General features: G+C 49.2%; 1 protein-coding gene and 1 long non-coding RNA gene across 2 annotated transcripts; both read left to right on the top strand.

Annotated features, from left to right (window-relative positions):
* Window positions 1-9,742: 9,742 nt before the first annotated feature.
* Window positions 9,743-12,098, top strand: LOC109784640 (suppressor of disruption of TFIIS). The gene is made up of 9 exons (XM_020343238.4): window positions 9,743-9,963; window positions 10,187-10,268; window positions 10,416-10,481; window positions 10,653-10,750; window positions 10,842-10,879; window positions 10,991-11,078; window positions 11,166-11,438; window positions 11,531-11,596; window positions 11,688-12,098. Exons 2-9 carry the CDS (start codon window positions 10,205-10,207, stop codon window positions 11,841-11,843), a joined length of 849 nt encoding a protein of 282 aa, XP_020198827.1. The 5' UTR covers window positions 9,743-9,963; window positions 10,187-10,204; the 3' UTR covers window positions 11,844-12,098.
* Window positions 12,099-14,049: 1,951 nt separating this feature from the next.
* Window positions 14,050-16,300, top strand: LOC141021109 (uncharacterized). Its single transcript, XR_012181113.1, has 5 exons — window positions 14,050-14,152; window positions 14,257-14,687; window positions 15,126-15,371; window positions 15,919-16,032; window positions 16,122-16,300. It is a non-coding gene; the product is annotated as an uncharacterized lncRNA (long non-coding RNA).
* The last annotated feature ends 2,278 nt before the right edge of the window (window positions 16,301-18,578 follow it).

Genomic DNA, 18,578 nt, shown 5'->3' with positions numbered 1-18,578 from the left:
ATACATCTCAACAAAATCTGGATTAAAACATAGCTTTTGCAGCTAAATACATTTCCAATCCATTGCAAGTATCATACTCCCTCAGATCCATATTACTTGTTGCTCAAATGGATGTATATAGCATTGAAATACGTCTAGATACATCCGTTTCAGTGAAAAATAATATAGATAGGAGGGATTATAATAATATGCACTATAATTTTATAATAAGAATATTGCAAGTATGCTTCTTGGGTAATGCTTCTGTGTACAATAGAATAAATATCTTAATTAAGATCATCTGTCAAAAAGTTAAAAAAGTTTAGTATAATCAAGTGATATAGTGATTCATAGCCTATGTCAAGCTCAACTCTGAAAACATAGCCATGGCATAGGTGATGCCATCCAGCGAGGTGTTCAACCCGTAGCTCTTCTAGTACGTGCAACTTGAGCGAGCTAGAGGAGGAAGCCGAGTCAATAGGGATAGAGAAACGAAAGAGCTGAAATCAGTGAAATGGGATCTCATGGGTACAGAAAGTTGCGGCGGTGAAAATAGGGTTTTGGCTCCGTATCTGATGGTTTGGGGGTACGTGGGTATATACAGGAGGAAGAAGTACATCGGTGGAGCAACGAGGGGCCCACGAGGGTGGAGGGCGCGCCTAGGGGAGGTGGGCGCGCCCCCCTGCCTCGTGCCTTCCTCGTTGATTGCTTTACGTAGACTCCAAGTCCTCTGGATCACGTTTGTTTCGAAAATCACGTTCCCGAAGGTTTCATTCCGTTTGGACTCCGTTTGATATTCTTTTTCTACGAAACACTGAAATAGGCAAAAAAAATAGCAATTTGGGCTGGGCCTCCGGTTAATAGGTTAGTCCCAAAAATAATATAAAACTGTATAATAAAGCCCATTAAACATCCAAAACAAAATATAATATAAAATGGAACAATAAAAAATTATTGATACGTTGGAGACGTATCACTCGGCTGGCGCCATCGCGGCTCCTGACGCCGCGGGCGCCCCCGCTGTGGCCGCAGCCCCCGCCGCAGCGGGCGCCCCTGTTGTGGCCGCGGCCCCCGACGCCGCTGTGGCCCCCGCTGCCGTGGCACCCGCCGCCCTCGCCGGCCCGGTTACCCGTGCCCGTGCAGGAGTGCATCGGCCGAGCACGCGCTACTCCTCCGACGAGTATGCGTGCGCTGCCTCGACATCGACGCCATCACCCATCCCCACCTCCGCTCGTGCCGCCCTTCAGGATCCCCATTGGCTGGCTGCGATGCAGGAGGAGTTCGACGCCTTACAGCGCAACCGCACGTGGCAGCTTGTTCCGCGACCCCTCCATGCCAACATCATCTCTGGCAAGTGGGTGTTTCACCACAAGACTCGCCCGGACGGTTCTCTCGAGCGCTACAAGGCTCGATGGGTGGTTCGTGGTTTTCGGTAGCGCGCGGGCGTGGACTTCACCGACACCTTCGCCCCGGTTGTGAAACCGGGCACGATCCACGCCGTCCTTCAGCTGGCCGTCTCGCGTGCCTGGCCTGTGCATCAGTTGGACGATTCCAACGCCTTCTTGCACGGTCATCTCGCCGAGCAGGTGTTCTGTGAGCAGCCTACTGGTTTCGTCGACGCCGAGCACCCAGACTTCGTGTGCTTGCTCTCCTGCTCTCTTTACGGGTTGAAGCAGGCGCCTCGGGCTTGGTACCAGCGTATCGCAGCCTTCCTGCAGTCTCTGGGCTTTCGGTCCACTCGCTCCGATGCCTCACTCTTTGTGTATCATCTGGGAGCTGACACTGCATATCTGCTGCTCTACGTCGACGACATCATCCTCACTGCGTCCGCCCCCGATCTCCTTCAGCGGCCGACTGCTCGTCTTCGTGATGAGTTCGCCCTCAAGGACTTGGGGCCCCTGCACTACTTTCTCGGCATCGAGGTGATCCGTCGGGCTGATGGTTTCTTTCTGCATCAGCAAAAGTGCGCCCACGAGCTCCTTGAGCGTGCCGGTATGCTTAATTGCAAGCCGGCGCCCACCCCCGTCGACACGAAGGCGAAGGTCTCTGCTCTGGAGGGGTCTCTGGCGTCCGATGGAGCGTTTTATCGCTTTATTGTCGGTGCTTTACAGTACTTGACGCTGGCTCGACCAGACCTGCAGTACGCTGTTCAGCAGGTGTGCCTCCACATGCACGCCCCGCGTGACTCTCACTGGACCTTGGTGAAGCGTATTCTCCGTTACATACGCGGCACCATGTCCTTGGGACTCACCCTGACGGCCTCCGCCTCCACCGACCTCGTGGCCTACTCGGATGCCGACTGGGCTGGCTGCCCCGACACGCGATCCTCTACGTCAGGCTACTGCGTCTACCTTGGGCCCTCGTTGATCTCTTGGTCATCGAAGCGGCAGCCCACGGTCTCCCGCTCCAGCGCCGAGGCAGAGTATCGCGCCATGGCCAATGCCGTGGCCGAATGCTCTTGGATACGTCAGCTGCTCCAGGAGTTGCTTTGTGATGTTCACAAGGCTACTCTTGTCTACTGCGATAACGTCAGCGCGGTCTACCTCTCCGCCAACCCGGTGCACCATCGATGGACGAAGCGTATTGAGCTCGATATTCACTTCGTGCGCGAGCAGGTTGCCCTTGGACGTGTTCGGGTCTCCACGTGCCAACAACGCAACAGTTTGCTGATGTGATGACTAAGGGATTGCCTACTCCCGTCTTCGAGGAGTTTCGGTCCAGTTTCTGTGTCTCCGGCGACGCTTCGACTGCGGGGGGGGTGTTGAGTATGTATTTTGTACTTCACGTGTATTGGAGTTGTGGCCCACCTCCTAGTCTTGTATAGTTGAGGTAGAGGCCTTCCTTTGTATTATATATGCGTGCACCAACACGCCAATCAATACATCTTATTGCAAATCATCTGTCTACATCCATCACAGAAACAGAGTTTGGTACCCATTAGAAATTGTGATGCAAAGAGGAGGTCGAGGCCGTCCAGCTTCGAGAAGGCCAACCTGTTTCCTTGGCCAGGAAGGGTCCATTCAATACTTCAACAGTGGTGTCTAACAGAACGGAACAGAACAGCAGCGTAACTTGCAACTTCGGCTTCCACCTTCCATCACAACACACTCCACTCGCTGATTACCAGACAAACCGTTTGTTTCTGTCTGTGTGTCTGTATGTTCTTTCTCCCAAATACTATGACCCAAAGAAGCCAATGCAGACAGGCAGAAGAATAGTACTCCATCTATTCGGAATTACTTGTCGGAGAAATAGATAAAGATAGATGTATCTAGAACGAGATATATGTAGAACTAAGGCCTTGGATGGTCGACTCATGATTATGCAGTTAAGTCATGGCCTGCTGCTATCCTGTAACGGGAGAATATCAGCTGCTACGGTTTGGTGCTCCAAGAAGAAGAAGAAGAGATCTCAGCCGTCAATCTTTATACTTAACACAAAAAGTTCGTCCCTTTAATATTAGGTATAGAATCACATTATATGGGTTCATGGGCTAACTACTAGAATATTGATATTCCGTTTTAAGACATGAACAATTATCAAGTATAACATTAAAAAAACACAATGACTAGTGGACCAGATCATCAATCGTTGCCGGTGAAGAGTATATTGACCGGAAGGGTCGAACATGTAAACATAGGATGCCGAGGAATGAAGACTCGATTCAAATAGATCCATTGATGACTAGCACCGACCGAATATTGCGGCATCCGTCGGAGATACATCTCAACTCCCTCCGACGATACTAGACGCTTCCCCAGGGCGGGGTAGGCGAGGAGAGCCACCTTGCCTTCTTAAGCGGGACACAAACCAAAACACACCTAAAAAAAATCTAAAAATGAAGCAGGACCCCTCCCGTCGGTAAGGGCCAGGGCCATCACGCCTCTATGGCCCTAAGAAAAGATGAGACGAGGAGGACCGACGGCAGCATCGATGGGAGGCACGGAACTACCGACTTGTCCCCTGTCTCACCATTAGTTTCGGTCTTCCTATGTTTATTAGTAGCAAAATGTACGTGCACGGTAGTATGATTAAAAAAAAGATACGTGCAAATGAGTTGGCTGTCATACTTCAAATGAGGCGCCATCTGTACTGCGATGGTTTTCGTTTAGCTCTTTCTTCTTTTTTTTTTGAAAGAAGAGAAAAGGTGTGAAGCCAGATCAACAAAAAAAATAGCACGCTATTTCGCTGTTATAGCGCGGTTATAGCGTATTAGGGAAGGTGAGCTACGTTTAGGCAAATTCGGCCGCTACAGCGCTATTTACGTAATTACCGCGCTACGCCTCGCTATAACGTTGTAACTTGTAACGTTGTAGCATGCACATGATGCAAAAATAAGATAACCACAGCTCAGCAGGCCTGAAAGGCCAAAACCACCCCTCGACAATACCCTTCTCACTCTCTTTCTCAGACTCTCACATGACAAGGACCCAACGCTAGTTCTCATCCCTAGTTTATGGTTTTGACTAAGTAACTGTGTGTATTTGTGTGTAGCTGAGTTGTCAAGCTACAAGTTTGTTCTGAATTTGTAATTGTACACAGCGGAAAACATGTAGGGAGTATAGTATATTTTGATTCTTTCTTCTCTTTGTAAAGTGTAGCTTGTGTTATACTCTTTATTGAACTGAAGCTTTGTTTATACTCTGTACTCTCTGTAATTATACTGTGTACTAAACTGAAGCCTGTGTTATCTATTGTGCCACGATAGGATAACAGGCATTCCTTTTTTATGCCTTGGATTTGGCCCTTGTGCATGTGTTACTCGTCAAAATTTAGTTGCTGAAATACTTTATTTCTGGATATATTTTGCATTTTTTGCAAACGCTATTTTGAAATATAGCACGCTATTAGCATGCTATAACTTGTGTAGCATCTGGAGAAGGGCCTCGCTATATTTTATAGCGCGCTATTTTTTTCGTTGAGCCAGATGCAGCACCATCAGCTTCTGCATTCAGCTGTAAGCATCATCGCCCCCTACCCTCCTTGTGGTCGCCGTGCCGCCACGTGCCCGGTATCAACTCTCCAGCGCGAAAACAGAATGCCGCGTCGGATTAAACGGCGCTATTATATTCCAAGTGTCATCAAGGGAAAAAAAAAAGAGAGCAAAAAAGTCGTGGCCGGAAGTGAACGGAGAAGAAGACCGTCCAAAATCCCACGAGCCAGCGAGATTCCGTACATTCAGTTCAATTCAATATTCAATAGGGAAACGTTTCCACCCTGCGCGCCGGCCAAACCGTTGCGCCGGACGCGCGCGGGCCACGCGATCCAACTGGATCGTACGATCAGGGAGACAACGCACTCATACTTTTTTCTGGCCCACGCACTGTATTTCTCTTATGTTTTCTCTGTAGCTCTCTCCTCCACTCGTCCCTTCCCTTTTTCTTCCCCAGCTAGAGCACAGCTCCATGGCTACCCTAGGTGCTGCTACCGGGGGGTTCTCCAGCTTGGCCGTCCCTCTCCTGATCTCCTCTCTCTCTCTCTCTCTCTCTCTCTCTCTCTCTCTCTCTCTCTCTACCTTTGAAACTGCTACAACCATAGTCGCGATTTGCTACAATCCCCCACAGATGCTGCTACATCCCCCCTAGGTGATGCCATGAGGGGCAGTCTCCAGCTTGACCCTCCCTCTCCTCTCTTTCTATCTGTGAAAGTGCTACCATCATTGTTGCAATTTTCTACAACCCGCAACAAGGCGAGCTGCAACCTGTAGCGCGCGAGCTGCATTGGTTATATGGCGAGACGTGTTTTTGCTGCATCCGTCATAAATGTTTGCTACTACCATCATCGAGATTTGCTACATCATTAAAGGTGATGCTAAACATGCGACGGTGGTGACCACATTTTCTGCTGCAACCGCGGTCATTTTTTGCTAGGACCGGCAACATAATTTGTTACCACCCTTCTTTTGGCGGTGACCGGCGAAGAAAATCAGAGAAAAGCTGCAACCGACTATGAGAAAGCTTCAACCCCCTTCTGAAAAAGCTTCAACGAGAGAGCGGTAAGCTGAAAATGGCGTGCGGCAATGATAGGAGCTGCTTTTTTGCTGCAACCGTTGTTCGCGTTTGCTATAACTGGCAGGCGGTTTTGCTGCGACCAGAAACTGAGGGAGGTAGACTGCGAGTTCGTCCATGGAGTGCTGCGGCCGGCGACCGCCGCCACCGGAGCTGCGCCCCGTCGTTAACCGGAGCTGCGACCCATGGCACTTTGTGACTGCAACTTGCAAGCGCTCGGTGTTGCATGCGTGAAGTCGGCGAGAAACGCTTGGGAGGCACCGACCACCGGCGAGGACGGCGACCGGCGGCGAAGTGACGGTGCTTCGAGGTTGCTCGTTCGCTCATCCATGGAGAGTGCCAGCAGCGCCGCTGCTCGTGTTCTTCACCGGCATCGCTCAGATTTGTTTTTGGAAGAGAAGACGACAGGAGGAGCCCAGATCTAACGGCCGTACATGCACACATCCAACGCCTGGGCTGCGACCAGCCCAAATTTGGGCCGGCACGCCGGCGCCTATCGCTCCCCTTTTTAATATTATATGAGATTCTGTTTTAGTAGCGGTGGAGAGTTGATGCGGTGCGTGCGTGCACGTGGCAACACCGGGGCCAATGGTGCCGAGCTGACGCACCACCACCAGCGAGCACGTGGTGGACTCCTGTACCGGGACGCGTAGTTCGCCAGCGAGCACGAGGCCCAGCATTGTCGGAGCTTGGGTCCTCCTGTTGTGCCGTCTGCGCCATCGCCGGTGGTTGTGAAGGAGGAGGAGGCCGCCTACTCAACCACCATCGAGGAGGCCAACCGGCGCCAGATCAAGGAGTCCGCGCGCATAGAGGAGTCCTACTGGCCTGACATGGCGCTGGTGCTGGCCAAAAGCGTTGCCAGCATGGAGGCCAACACGTCGCCTCCACCGGCTCCTCTAGTCGAGGGCCAAACGTACTGGTGGATGGCCAGTGTGCTCTTCAAAAGTTGTATGTATAAGGGTTGAGGAATCAGACTCGAAGATGATTTGATTTGCCACAGGTTCAGAATGCAAGGCACCTTTTTTTTTCCGAAATAGCAGTTATCCTGCATTCATTAAGAAGAAAATAGTTGCTCGGTTGATTAGGGAAACCCGAGTGAAAATCAGATTGCCCAGTTAATTATAGAGAACCGGGAAAATACCATCACAACCGCTGAGCGGCACACATAAGACACCCCACGCATACCACTCCAAAGAGGGCCATAGCCAGACAGCACACGTGCGTCATCGTCATCACTCCTCCGCTAGAGGCGTCATCGCCATCCCTACACTCTGAGCAAACGACTCCGACATCGCCTCATGCGATCGTCGACTCAACCCACACTGTAGCGGACGCACGAAGCTGCATGAAGATCTGCGCCCAAGCTCAGCCACCCATGGCCAGGTACTGCAGCTCGGACTCCGACCGAGAGCTCTGAAGGACAAATCCAGGCACGGTTGGCGCCGCAGGAGATCACCGAACGGATTACCTGCGGCCGGTCATCGTATACCATAGCGCCCCGCCGCCACAGCTTCGACTCCACGGCAACAAACAAACCGGGGCAATACCGCGAACACGCCGAAGAAGAGCCCACTACCGCAACCATTGTCGCGCTGCCTCCATCGCCTACACCATCATCGTTGCCACAAAAGACTGGCCCACAACCACCGCAAACCACCGGTCCCTCTTGCTGAAGCCGAGCTCCGAGACAAAGCCCCAAAGAGGGAAAACGACACAACAAAGTGTCGCCATCATCCGATCATCAATGATTTCCCTTGGAGAGGCCGCAATGGCAGGATCCATGCGGGAGGGGTGCGGCAGCAAATCAGCGATGCCTCCAAGGAGGTCAGCGATGGCCACAGACGCCGCCATCGCTGGTCACGGCACAAGGCCGAGACAGGGTCGTCACCCGAGCTCCCACACTACCTCAACCGCACAACATCCCGCATCAGCGTCGACAAGCCCACCAACCGCCACCACCATCGAAGCTACCCCGTCACCGAAGAGGCACCTAGACGACCGCAGCCAACCGCACCGCGTAGAGTCCCCCGTCAGTCAACCTCCAGCGCGAGGGCCTACCGCATCGCCCCTGCCACCACCACCGAACAAGAACCGCGACCACCCGCACCTCGCAGAGACCACCGCCGGCCCTCCCGCCACACAATTCAGCAGATCTGGCGATGCCCGACCAAAGCAGGACCACCGGCCGCGGCACGAGCCACCGCGCCGTACCAGGCACCATGCCGGCGAGGAACGGAGTAGCGTCACCCGAGGCCATGGACCACCACGGTCCCTGGCCGTATCCCACGCATCCGCCGACGACAACAAGAGCAAGCACCTCGTGATGAGCCACCTCCCAGGGCCACACCGAGCCTGCAAGAAGTCGAAGCCAACCGTGACAGCACCAGACTACAGCTCCATCCAGCCCAAAGACCCACGGCGTCCATGCCGCGCCCAGCGCACGCACGCTGCACACCTCCCCGACTGGGCACACCGCCGCTTGACACGACCACCCCGTACTAGCCCGCGCCAGAGCCGCGCTCCGCCTGGTGCAAGAGAGCACTGGCGCCGCCCCTCGATACCACCCTAAGCTGCCGAGCCGACGCTCCTTGCGGAGCCGCGCAACACCACAAAGGCCGGCTGGCCCGCGTCGCCCGGACGCCTCGTGGGGAGGGAAGAGTCCCGCCGCCGCCGACGCACGCACGGGCTTTGCCCGGCGGCTCCCCCTGGCGACGGTGTGGGAGGGGATAGGCGAGGTGGGCGGTGGCGGTGGCGGCGGCAAGAAGCTAGGGTTGTGCCTTGGCCGCTCGCAGGAGCGGCACGGGGCACTTTTCCTGCAAAGCACTTTTCAGGTTCATGGACTTTACCCGCACCAGCGTCGACAAATTCGCCAGACCGATCGCGGACCACATAGCCCGAGAGGCCCCAACCAAAGTTTCAAGTCTCCCTGGTGTTGTGTTCAACATCACTATTGAAGTGTTGAATGGATCCTTGTTTGCTGCTGTGAAAACACTATTCTAATGGGTGCGAAATTCTGTTTCTGTGATCGAGAATGGCGGCACCACGTGGCTGGCAACGTCCAACATGATGGCTTCCTTGGCTTCACACCTAAGTTTGAGCTTAGTTTTTAATATTTTTGGGGTGATTACATAGAAGGGGAAACTCGTTGGTTGGTTGATAGTGACATGAGTCATGGCGCCTGGCTGATTGATTAGGACACCTAACTGCGCGCACTCACACCGACCACAACATCAGTGACCTTTCCTGTTTTTTTTTTTGTTGATCGAGTGGTACGAGTAATTTTGTGGAACGTCACGAGACAAAGGGTAAATAAATCACGGGCGAATAACTATTTTCAAATAGTAATAATGCCAACGTAGTACTATTTTTTATGGTAATACACGTTTATATATATATATCATAAGGATCATCGTAATACTCCAAAACACACACATACCGACATAGCGAAACCGGATAGGCAGAAGGACGCTAGCCTTTGCGAGAGAAACACACGCCAAAAAGTAATACCACAAATAAGACCGAAAAATTCTCTGAGCTAAGCTCGGCAACATCACAGCAGCCACCAAAGAAGAAAAAAGGACGGACCGCCTTCGTCCCGAGCTCGACGCGACTCCACTGCTGATATGCTGATGAAGCAGGAGTACTGCTCCCTCCGTCGGTCGAGTAATTACGGACGGACGGCGGGAGAAGTAACTGTTTTTTGTTCTCGTCGGTGATTTTTCCATTTTTAATAGTATCGGTTTTGTACTCGAACCACGCTTGACGGGAGGAGGGGACGGTTCCACTTTTCCGCTACCAAACGTCACCTTCTTTCCACCTTCCCTCCCCACGCCGACGCCGCCGACGCCCCTCCTCCGCTCCGGCATACATATACCCGCGGCCTCGCCGTCCCCATTCCCTCCCTCCCTCCCCAATCCTCCACCCCGCGCAGCGCCATCTTCTCCGCTCCCCCAGCGCAGGCCAACTAATCTTTCTGGTAAGTGCGCGCTGAGTTCTCTCTGCACCTGAATCTCTGCCCCTGCCCGGCCGTCCTGTTTATCTTCTCGCCGGTGACGCCCCCGTTCTACCCGGCGCCGCCGCGCGCGCTGGGGCCTGTAATGCCACGTTGCAGATTCGATTCATTTCGGTTAGAGATCTGGGCCGCGTCCCCGGCCGGCCGTGGATTGATTCGCTGACTGATTGGGCGCTGGTTCTTGCAGATCGCCCGGCCGGTCGAAATGGGCCACGAGGGCACCAAGTACGGCGACGACGGCCGCCCCACCTGCGACTGCCTCCTCTTCGGTACTACTTTGTCTCTCTTCCCTCTGCTGCTGCCAGATATCTCTCTCTGTCAGGCTAATTTCAGTTTCAGAACATCTTGGGTGGTACTGCACGTCTGATACATGCTATGCCTTTGTGTGTGTGTTCTTTTTTCTCTTTTTTTTTCAGACCTCGATGACACGCTCTACCCGGTGGGATCAGGCATCGGCCTCGACGTCATGAAGAACATCCAAGGTACATACATACATAAGCCAAACTCTGCTTGTTAGTTCTACTGAAAATCTGCACTAGTACATCAGTTTGCTGGGAGAGATGTCAGATGCATGCTTGCTCTGTCTATGTATGTATATATAGTGTTGATGAGTTCTTGCTGCTGTCTGACTAATTGGCTTCCTGGTGCTCCAGAATACATGGTTGAGAAGCTCGGCATTGACAAGAGCGTCAGCCACGAGCTCTGCATCCTGCTCTACAAGCAGTACGGAACCACCATGGCTGGGCTGCGGGTGCGTGTGTTCTGAATCCGCAGTGAAAACTGCTTCTTTTGTTTGACTCTGGTGTTGACAATGTATCCATTTTTGTGATCCTTTGATGTAGGCTGTCGGGTACCAATTCGACTACGATGATTTCCACGGGTACTGCCTACAGGCTTCTCTCCAAACTTGTTGTTTCAGTGTTCGTTTTGGCCTGTAATTTGTGCAAAAAGAATGGAGTGCCATAGTCTGACTGTTTCATTTGTTCTGCAGCTTTGTTCATGGTAGGCTGGCCTATGAGAAGCTCAAGCCTGACCCTTTACTCAGGAACATCCTCCTGAGCTTACCAATCCGCAAACTCGTACGCATGGCAAAAGCCCGAAACGTTTCATCAGAACCCAAGTGTTTGGATGCAACCATAACCATGTTATTTTTGTTGTGCTGCTAGGTGTTCACGAATGGTGACAGGCTCCATGCTTCGAGGGCCATGAAGAGGCTTGGGATCGAGGACTGCTTTGAGGGAGTTCTGTGCTTTGAGACATTGAACCCGCCATCGCCCACTCCTGCGCCAGCCAACAAAGTTGAGATCTTCGATATAATGAAGCACCTGGCTCATCCAGAGCCTGGGGTTGAGCTGCCAAGGTCGCCAATCCTGTGCAAACCAAATATAGATGCAATGCTGCATGCCCTCAAGCTTGCCGACATCAATCCTCAGACTACTGTAAGTACCAAATAACTCAATGGTCAATGTTCAGAGATTCATAGGTACCTCATGTTGTATGGTGTGCTCACTGGCTACGAAACACGTACCAGATATTTTTCGATGATAGTGTCAGGAACATCCAGGCAGGGAAGCAAATCGGAATGCACACTGTCCTGGTAAAAATCTCAACTCAGGTTACGTTGTGGGAATTTTATTGTCGATCAAGAGGCTAATGTGGTGAATGTGTTGAATCAATCGATGTACCAGGTTGGAACTTCTGAAAGGATTAAAGGTGCTGACCATGCCTTGGAGAGCCTTCACAACATGAAGGAAGCGTTTCCGGAACTGTGGGTTGAGGCTGTGAAGGATGAGGACGTCAGGAAGTCAAGCAAAGTTGGAATCGAGACATCGGTGATCGCGTAAAATCGTCATGAACTGACTCATGGTTTTGGGCGAATGGGCACATGAGACGACCAGAGGCAATCTTAATTATGCAGTATCTGTTTGTCTGACAGTAGATGTACTGATTAGAACAAGAGAAAATTGCTGTAATCGTTAAGGGAACTGATGCCACTTTCGTTATGTTTGTCCCCTATAATAAGAAATAAATGTTGTGAACCTCGCTGTAACTCCGTTCACGGGGCAATAGACCTTCTATGCTAGTACTATTTGACATTACAGAGCATCTTGGTTCAGCTTGCATTATAAAATGAGCGAGTTTGACTTGGCTCGAGCTAAAAGTCCGAGTTGCGGGATGGGCTCATACTCAACTTGTAATGATGTTCATGGAGCCCAGCTTCAAGAGATTAATGAGCACGAGGTGTAGAACGAGTGTGCCATCGCCACCTCACTCGAGACTCAATGCGAGGAGCAGGAGTGGCTCCTGGCTCAGGAGGAGAAGCTGTTTGAGGCTTCACAAAGCTCTGGCGCTGCCACTACTTCAGGCACTACAACGATGTAGTGCTTGATGAGGGCGACGAGATCAGCCTCTACATCTCATTGGACGACGGTGCGGCATAGGGCGGCAGGGCACCACGGCGGCTATTCTTAATTATGTGTAGTAATAGTCTTTGTTTAGAGCGTCAGTCTTTTGTTAGAGCTATATTTACGTCAACTAACTTAAATTAGTAAGTGTGAACTAGGATGGTTAAGGTTGTTTAGTCTTTTATTTTGAGCTATATTTTCTCAAAGGAAAGTGCTACTGCAACATGGTTGAAACTGCAGTTTAATTATGGGTTTATGCAATGGTGTGGATGATCATGACATTTAATTAGGAAAATCTTTTCCACCAAAATTTCTATGTTCTTATTCATCGCATACGGTAAATTAGGAATATCGTGTGCGTTGACCAGCTAACGCACACGATTGTTTTGAATCATCGTGTGCGATGACATTTTCCGTGCCCGTTTTCTCCTCCATGTGGTGAAATTTTTTTATCAGACGTGCCAATATTCTTCTTTCCCCTTCTTCTTCCCCACAAAAACACACATTTCCCCGTCTCTAGCTTCATACACGCCAATTATACCCAATGAAGCTATTAATGTGATGTTTTTGTGCTATTTAGATATAGTTGACATGGACAATTGCACTGATGATGGATCCATATCGCCCCTCCTTCAGTCACAACCCATAGATCGCCCCTCATTCAGTCACAACCCATAGATCACACAGAGCAGAAGAGGCGGCGGGAAAGGGAAGGATATGCATAAACGAGTACTGATAAGTAAAACAGACTACTAACAAGAAACATGTTGCATATCAACAAAGGAAATAATTGGCAGCTAATGATTGCACACGTAAATGGTAGATCGTCCAGAATGGACAATTGAGCTATCTTCAATGAACAATGTGAAATCAAGAATGCTAACAAAATCCCTTGACCAGATCGACGATTTGTTTTCTCTAAGAATGCATCTTTACTATAAACTGGTAGACAAAAAAACAAAGAAAATCTAGGGAATCTATATCCAATCTACATCGAATATGCAACCAAGAACCAAAAAAGAATCTGGAGTATGGTGCAGGGTGGGTGTTTCCTTTGTCTGACGAAGTCTACAAGTGTAGGTGAGTGGGCCTAGGGTATCCAGCATGAAACCGTGACATGTTTGCCTCTGTGTCACGTCCCGATGGTGTCGTCGCCATTTTTATTATTTCACTAATGTAGAAATTCTAGAAAGTCAAATTCATGTGGTTTGGACAGATCTCAAAGTAACCTTGCCCCAGTGGATGACTGAGATAAGATATGTACCCGCATGTGTTCGTACATATGCATTTCCATTCATATAAAGTAGTAAGTAAAACATTTTTGTTATGATTGTATTTATACAACACTTGGGAGAAAGTGGAGACATATTTAACTGGAAATAGATATGTTTTTATTTAGAATGTAACGTCTTGGAATTTAGACATATTTAACTGGAAATAGACATATTTATACAACGTCTTGGAATTGTGTGACAGCTCAAAGTCCCTTGTTGGTTTGTAACAACTAACAAGTCATCGTGTGCCCAACGGCTAGCCGCGGCCCAGCCCAACTACTAGCCGCCGCCCTCCCCTCAAAACCACTCAAAAAAAACTAGCAGCCTCGCCCTCGCCTCCTCCCTCGTCTCAAACCCTAGCCTCCGCCTCCGCCTCCGCCTCCCCCTCCCCGCCGCCGCGTCCCCATCCTCCGTCACTATCCGCGTCCCCGTCCGCAAGCGTCGCCGTCCTTCTCTGCCGCCAGAAGCCAGAAGGTGCTCCTCCTCATACTCTTCCTCCTCGCACCTCTTCCTCCTCGCACCTCTTCCTCCTCTCTTAGCACCTAGGGTTGGTATGAAAGAAGTTGTATCTTTTACAGGAGGATATCCCACCATGGCCCAAGTCAGAATAGTTTCCAACCTTGCTGATGTTGATGCTGCACTTCAAGATCTGCACATCACTGAGATGAATCAAGCTGGTCTTGTTCGATTTCAATTGGATCAGCAAGCCCCCCTTCCAAAAGCAGCAAAGATCAATGTGAAGACCCATCCAGGAAGGCATGGATTCATATTGGTTAATCCAGAGCTGTTGAAGTGCAAGTCTAGTGCCAAGACGGCACTAGAGACGTCCTTCAACACCATGCTTGACGCATCCCTGGAGCGGATTGATCAAGAGCTGCACGGAGTTGAAGCAAGCATCGTAGCACTGGAGGTCCTTGTGCTCTACGATGACAATCAGATGGCACATAATGGACCTTCACTTCCGGAAAGAAATCGGGGAGTAGAACATGCCATCTATCCACACCCTCATGTACGTTGTTCTCTTTCTTGGGATAATAAAGATCACTTTAAACCAGTTTTGAGTACATCTTATATGAAATTCGCTTGCCTGCTGTTGGAAATATGCTCTGTTACTATAACATGTTTAGAAATAATTATACAAGTGCTTGTTTTGTCTCTGGTTTGCTCGTTTCCATGTTATAAGCCATGGTTTTCATGTCACATCGTCTGAATGCGTCTACTACTACTTATATTGGGTGCATTTCATTGAGATAACAACTTATAACCAGATGTGTCTGTATTAAGAGTAGCATTTATTATTATTTGTCAACTATTGTGATATGTTTGCTAGTACTATGCTATTGTTTGTCTAGAAAACTATTGGTTGTGGTATGTTTGCTTAGTATTGCATTTTTCTCATTATCAGTTCCCAAGATTTCCTAATTTTGAGCATGGCACACACCAGCAGAGAGTCCCATATCAACCTGCTTATGGTACACAACAAGAGAGGGATGAGGCAGCTGCTCGTGACAGGCGTGCCCAAAGGGCTCTCTGGCATGCCAAACTCCGTATTTTGAAGGTGAGGCAGTCCATCTTGAAGGAGAGGAGGTCTGAGATGATGTCAAAGATGAGGGCGGAGTTCAAGAGGATTATGGAGGAACGATCTGACTTAGGGGCTAGTTACGCGGATGATGAATTTCCTCTACTAGCGTAGGTAAGTCACCTTTAGTACAAGTTTTAGACATGTTTATATATTAAATTATACTCCGGTCCTGTAGAGACGACCATGACTACTTAGAATAAAGTGATGTCACTTGTTTATACTGAACTTTTTAAATCCTTCATAATTGTTTTTTCTCGTCACATAGTCTTATAAAAATATTTATGGTATTATGCATACTAAAATTAGCTAAAGAACCATATTAAAAAAATATTAAGTACAAATTCTTGTTATGATTGTAATTTGGTTATTATAAGAAACTTGTGATGAGCTTGAAATGTATTTAGTTGTAAAAGCTATGTTTTAATTGAGATTTTTTTGAGATATTTTTAAATACATAATGTTACATAGACAAAATTTTCTTTCCTTGTAAACTAATTTTACCATTTTAGATATATTGGTGTATTTATTGGTTTTGGCATAACCTTTAATATCTTTGTAGAGAGATCTACAAATGTATATGATTGTCTACCTTACCTCACATGCAAGTAAATAGATAATTCTAGATTGTCTATATAAGTGATGTGTGTGTTTCTCCAAGTGACTTGTTGGCCTAGAATACATGGTCGAGAAGCTCGGCGTCGACAAGAGCGTCAACCTCGAGCTCTAGATCCTGCTCTTCTAGCACTATGGAACCACCATGGCCGGTCTGCGGGTCCGTATGATCTGAATCCACCGTAAAGCCTAGTTCTTTTGTTTATCTCTAGTATTGACCATGGATGTCTTTTGTGATCTTTGATGCAGGCCGTTGCGTAACAGTTCTGAAGGAAATATGCCCTAGAGGCAATAATAAAGTTATTATTTATTTCCTTATATCATGATAAATGTTTATTATTCATGCTAGAATTGTATTAACCGGAAACATGATACATGTGTGAATACATAGACAAACAGAGTGTCACTAGTATGTCTCTACTTGACTAGCTCGTTGATCAAAGATGGTTATGTTTCCTAGCCATAGACAAAGAGTTGTCATTTGATTAACGGGATCACATCATTAGGAGAATGATGATTGACTTGACCCATTCCGTTAGCTTAGCACTTGATCGTTTAGTATGTTGCTATTGCTTTCTTCATGACTTATACATGTTCCTATGACTATGAGATTATGCAACTCCCGTTTACCGGAGGAACACTTTGTGTGCTACCAAACGTCACAACGTAACTGGGTGATTATAAAGGTGCTCTACAGGTGTCTCCGAAGGTACTTGTTGGGTTGGCGTATTTCGAGATTAGGATTTGTCACTCCGATTGTCGGAGAGGTATCTCTGGGCCCACTCAGTAATGCACATCACTTAAGCCTTGCAAGCATTGCAACTAATGAGTTAGTTGCGGGATGATGTATTACGGAACGAGTAAAGAGACTTTCCGGTAACGAGATTGAACTAGGTATTGAGATACCGACGATCGAATCTCGGGCAAGTAACATACCGATGACAAAGGGAACAACGTATGTTGTTATGCGGTTTGACCGATAAAGATCTTCGTAGAATATGTGGGAGCCAATATGAGCATCCAGGTTCCGCTATTGGTTATTGACCGGAGACGTGTCTCGGTCATGTCTACATAGTTCTCGAACCCGTAGGGTCCGCACGCTTAAAGTTCGATGACGGTTATATTATGAGTTTATGTGTTTTGATGTACCGAAGGTAGTTCGGAGTCCCGGATGTGGTCTGGAAATGGTCGAGACGTAAAGATCGATATATTGGACGACTATATTTGGATACCGGAATGGTTCCGGGTGAGATCGGGATAATACCGGAGCATCGGGAGGTTATCGGAACCCCCCGGGAGGTATATGGGCCTTAATGGGCTTTAGTGGAAAGGAGGGGAAAGGAGCAAGGGAGGGCCCCCCCCCCCCAAGCCCAATCCGAATTGGGAGGCCCCCCCCCCTTTCCTTCCTCCCTCCTTCCTCTTCCTTCCCTCTCCCTCTCCAAATAGGAAAAGGAGGAGTCCTACTCCCGGTGGGAGTAGGACTCCCCCCTTGGGCGCGCCTCCTCCCCTTGGTCGGCCCTCTCCTCCCCCCCTTTATATACAGAGGAGAGGGGCACCCCATAGACACAACAATTGATCTCTTGGATCTTTTAGCCGTGTGCGGTGCCCCTCTCCACCATAGTCCACCTTGATAATATCGTAGCGGTGCTTAGGCGAAGCCCTGTGTCAGTAGAACATCATCATCGTCACCACGCAGTCGTGCTGACGGAACTCTCCCTCAAAGCTCGGATGGATCGGAGTTCGAGGGACGTCATCGAGTTGAACGTGTGCAGAACTCGAAGGTGTCGTGCGTTCGGTACTTGATCGGTCGGATCGTGAAGACGTACGACTACATCAACCGCGTTGTGCTAACGCTTCCGCTTTTGGTCTACGAGGGTACGTGGACACACTCTCCCCTCTTGTTGCTATGCATCACCATGATCCTGTGTGTGCGTAGGAAACTTTTTGAAATTACTACGTTCCCCAACAGTGGTATCAGAGCCAGGTTTAGATGTTATATGCACGAGTAGAACACAAGTGAGTTGTGGGCGATACAAGTCATACTGCTTACCAGCATGTCATACTTTGGTTCGGCGGTATTGTTGGATGAAGCGGCCCGGACCGACATTACGCGTACGCTTACGCGAGACTGGTTCTACCGACGTGCTTTGCACACAGGTGGCTGGCGGGTGTCAGTTTCTCCAACTTTAGTTGAACCGAGTGTGGCTACGCCCGGTCCTTGAGAAGGTTAAAACAACACTAACTTGACGAACTATCGTTGTGGTTTTGATGCGTAGGTAAGAACGGTTCTTGCTTAGCCCGTAGCAGCCACGTAAAACTTGCAACAACAAAGTAGAGGACGTCTAACTTGTTTTTGCAGGGCATGTTGTGATGTGATATGGTCAAGGCATGATGCTAAATTTTATTGTATGAGATGATCATGTTTTGTAACCGAGTTATCGGCAACTGGCAGGAGCCACATGGTTGTCGCTTTATTGTATGCAATGCAATCGCCCTGTAATGCTTTACTTTATCACTAAGTGGTAGCGATAGTCGTAGAAGCATAAGTTGGCGAGACGACAACGATGCTACGATGGAGATCAATGTGTCGCGCCGATGACGATGGTCATCATGACGGTGCTTCGGAGATGGAGATCACAAGCACAAGATGATGATGGCCATATCATATCACTTATATTGATTGCATGTGATGTTTATCTTTTATGC

Source organism: Aegilops tauschii, chromosome 3, assembly GCF_002575655.3.
Source record: "Aegilops tauschii subsp. strangulata cultivar AL8/78 chromosome 3, Aet v6.0, whole genome shotgun sequence".
Taxonomy (NCBI): Eukaryota; Viridiplantae; Streptophyta; class Magnoliopsida; order Poales; family Poaceae; genus Aegilops; species Aegilops tauschii.
The sequence above is the reverse complement of the archived record's forward strand: the minus strand, read 5'-3'. Positions and strand labels throughout refer to the sequence as shown.

Excerpts from the sequence above, each read along its gene's own strand:
- LOC109784640 (XM_020343238.4), top strand. The coding sequence starts at position 10,205 with ATGGGCCACGAGGGCACCAAGTACGGCGACGACGGCCGCCCCACCTGC. Across the intron at positions 10,880-10,990 it reads GACTACGATGATTTCCACGG|CTTTGTTCATGGTAGGCTGG; the intron begins GTACTGCCTACA and ends TTTGTTCTGCAG. Across the intron at positions 11,439-11,530 it reads ACATCAATCCTCAGACTACT|ATATTTTTCGATGATAGTGT; the intron begins GTAAGTACCAAA and ends AACACGTACCAG.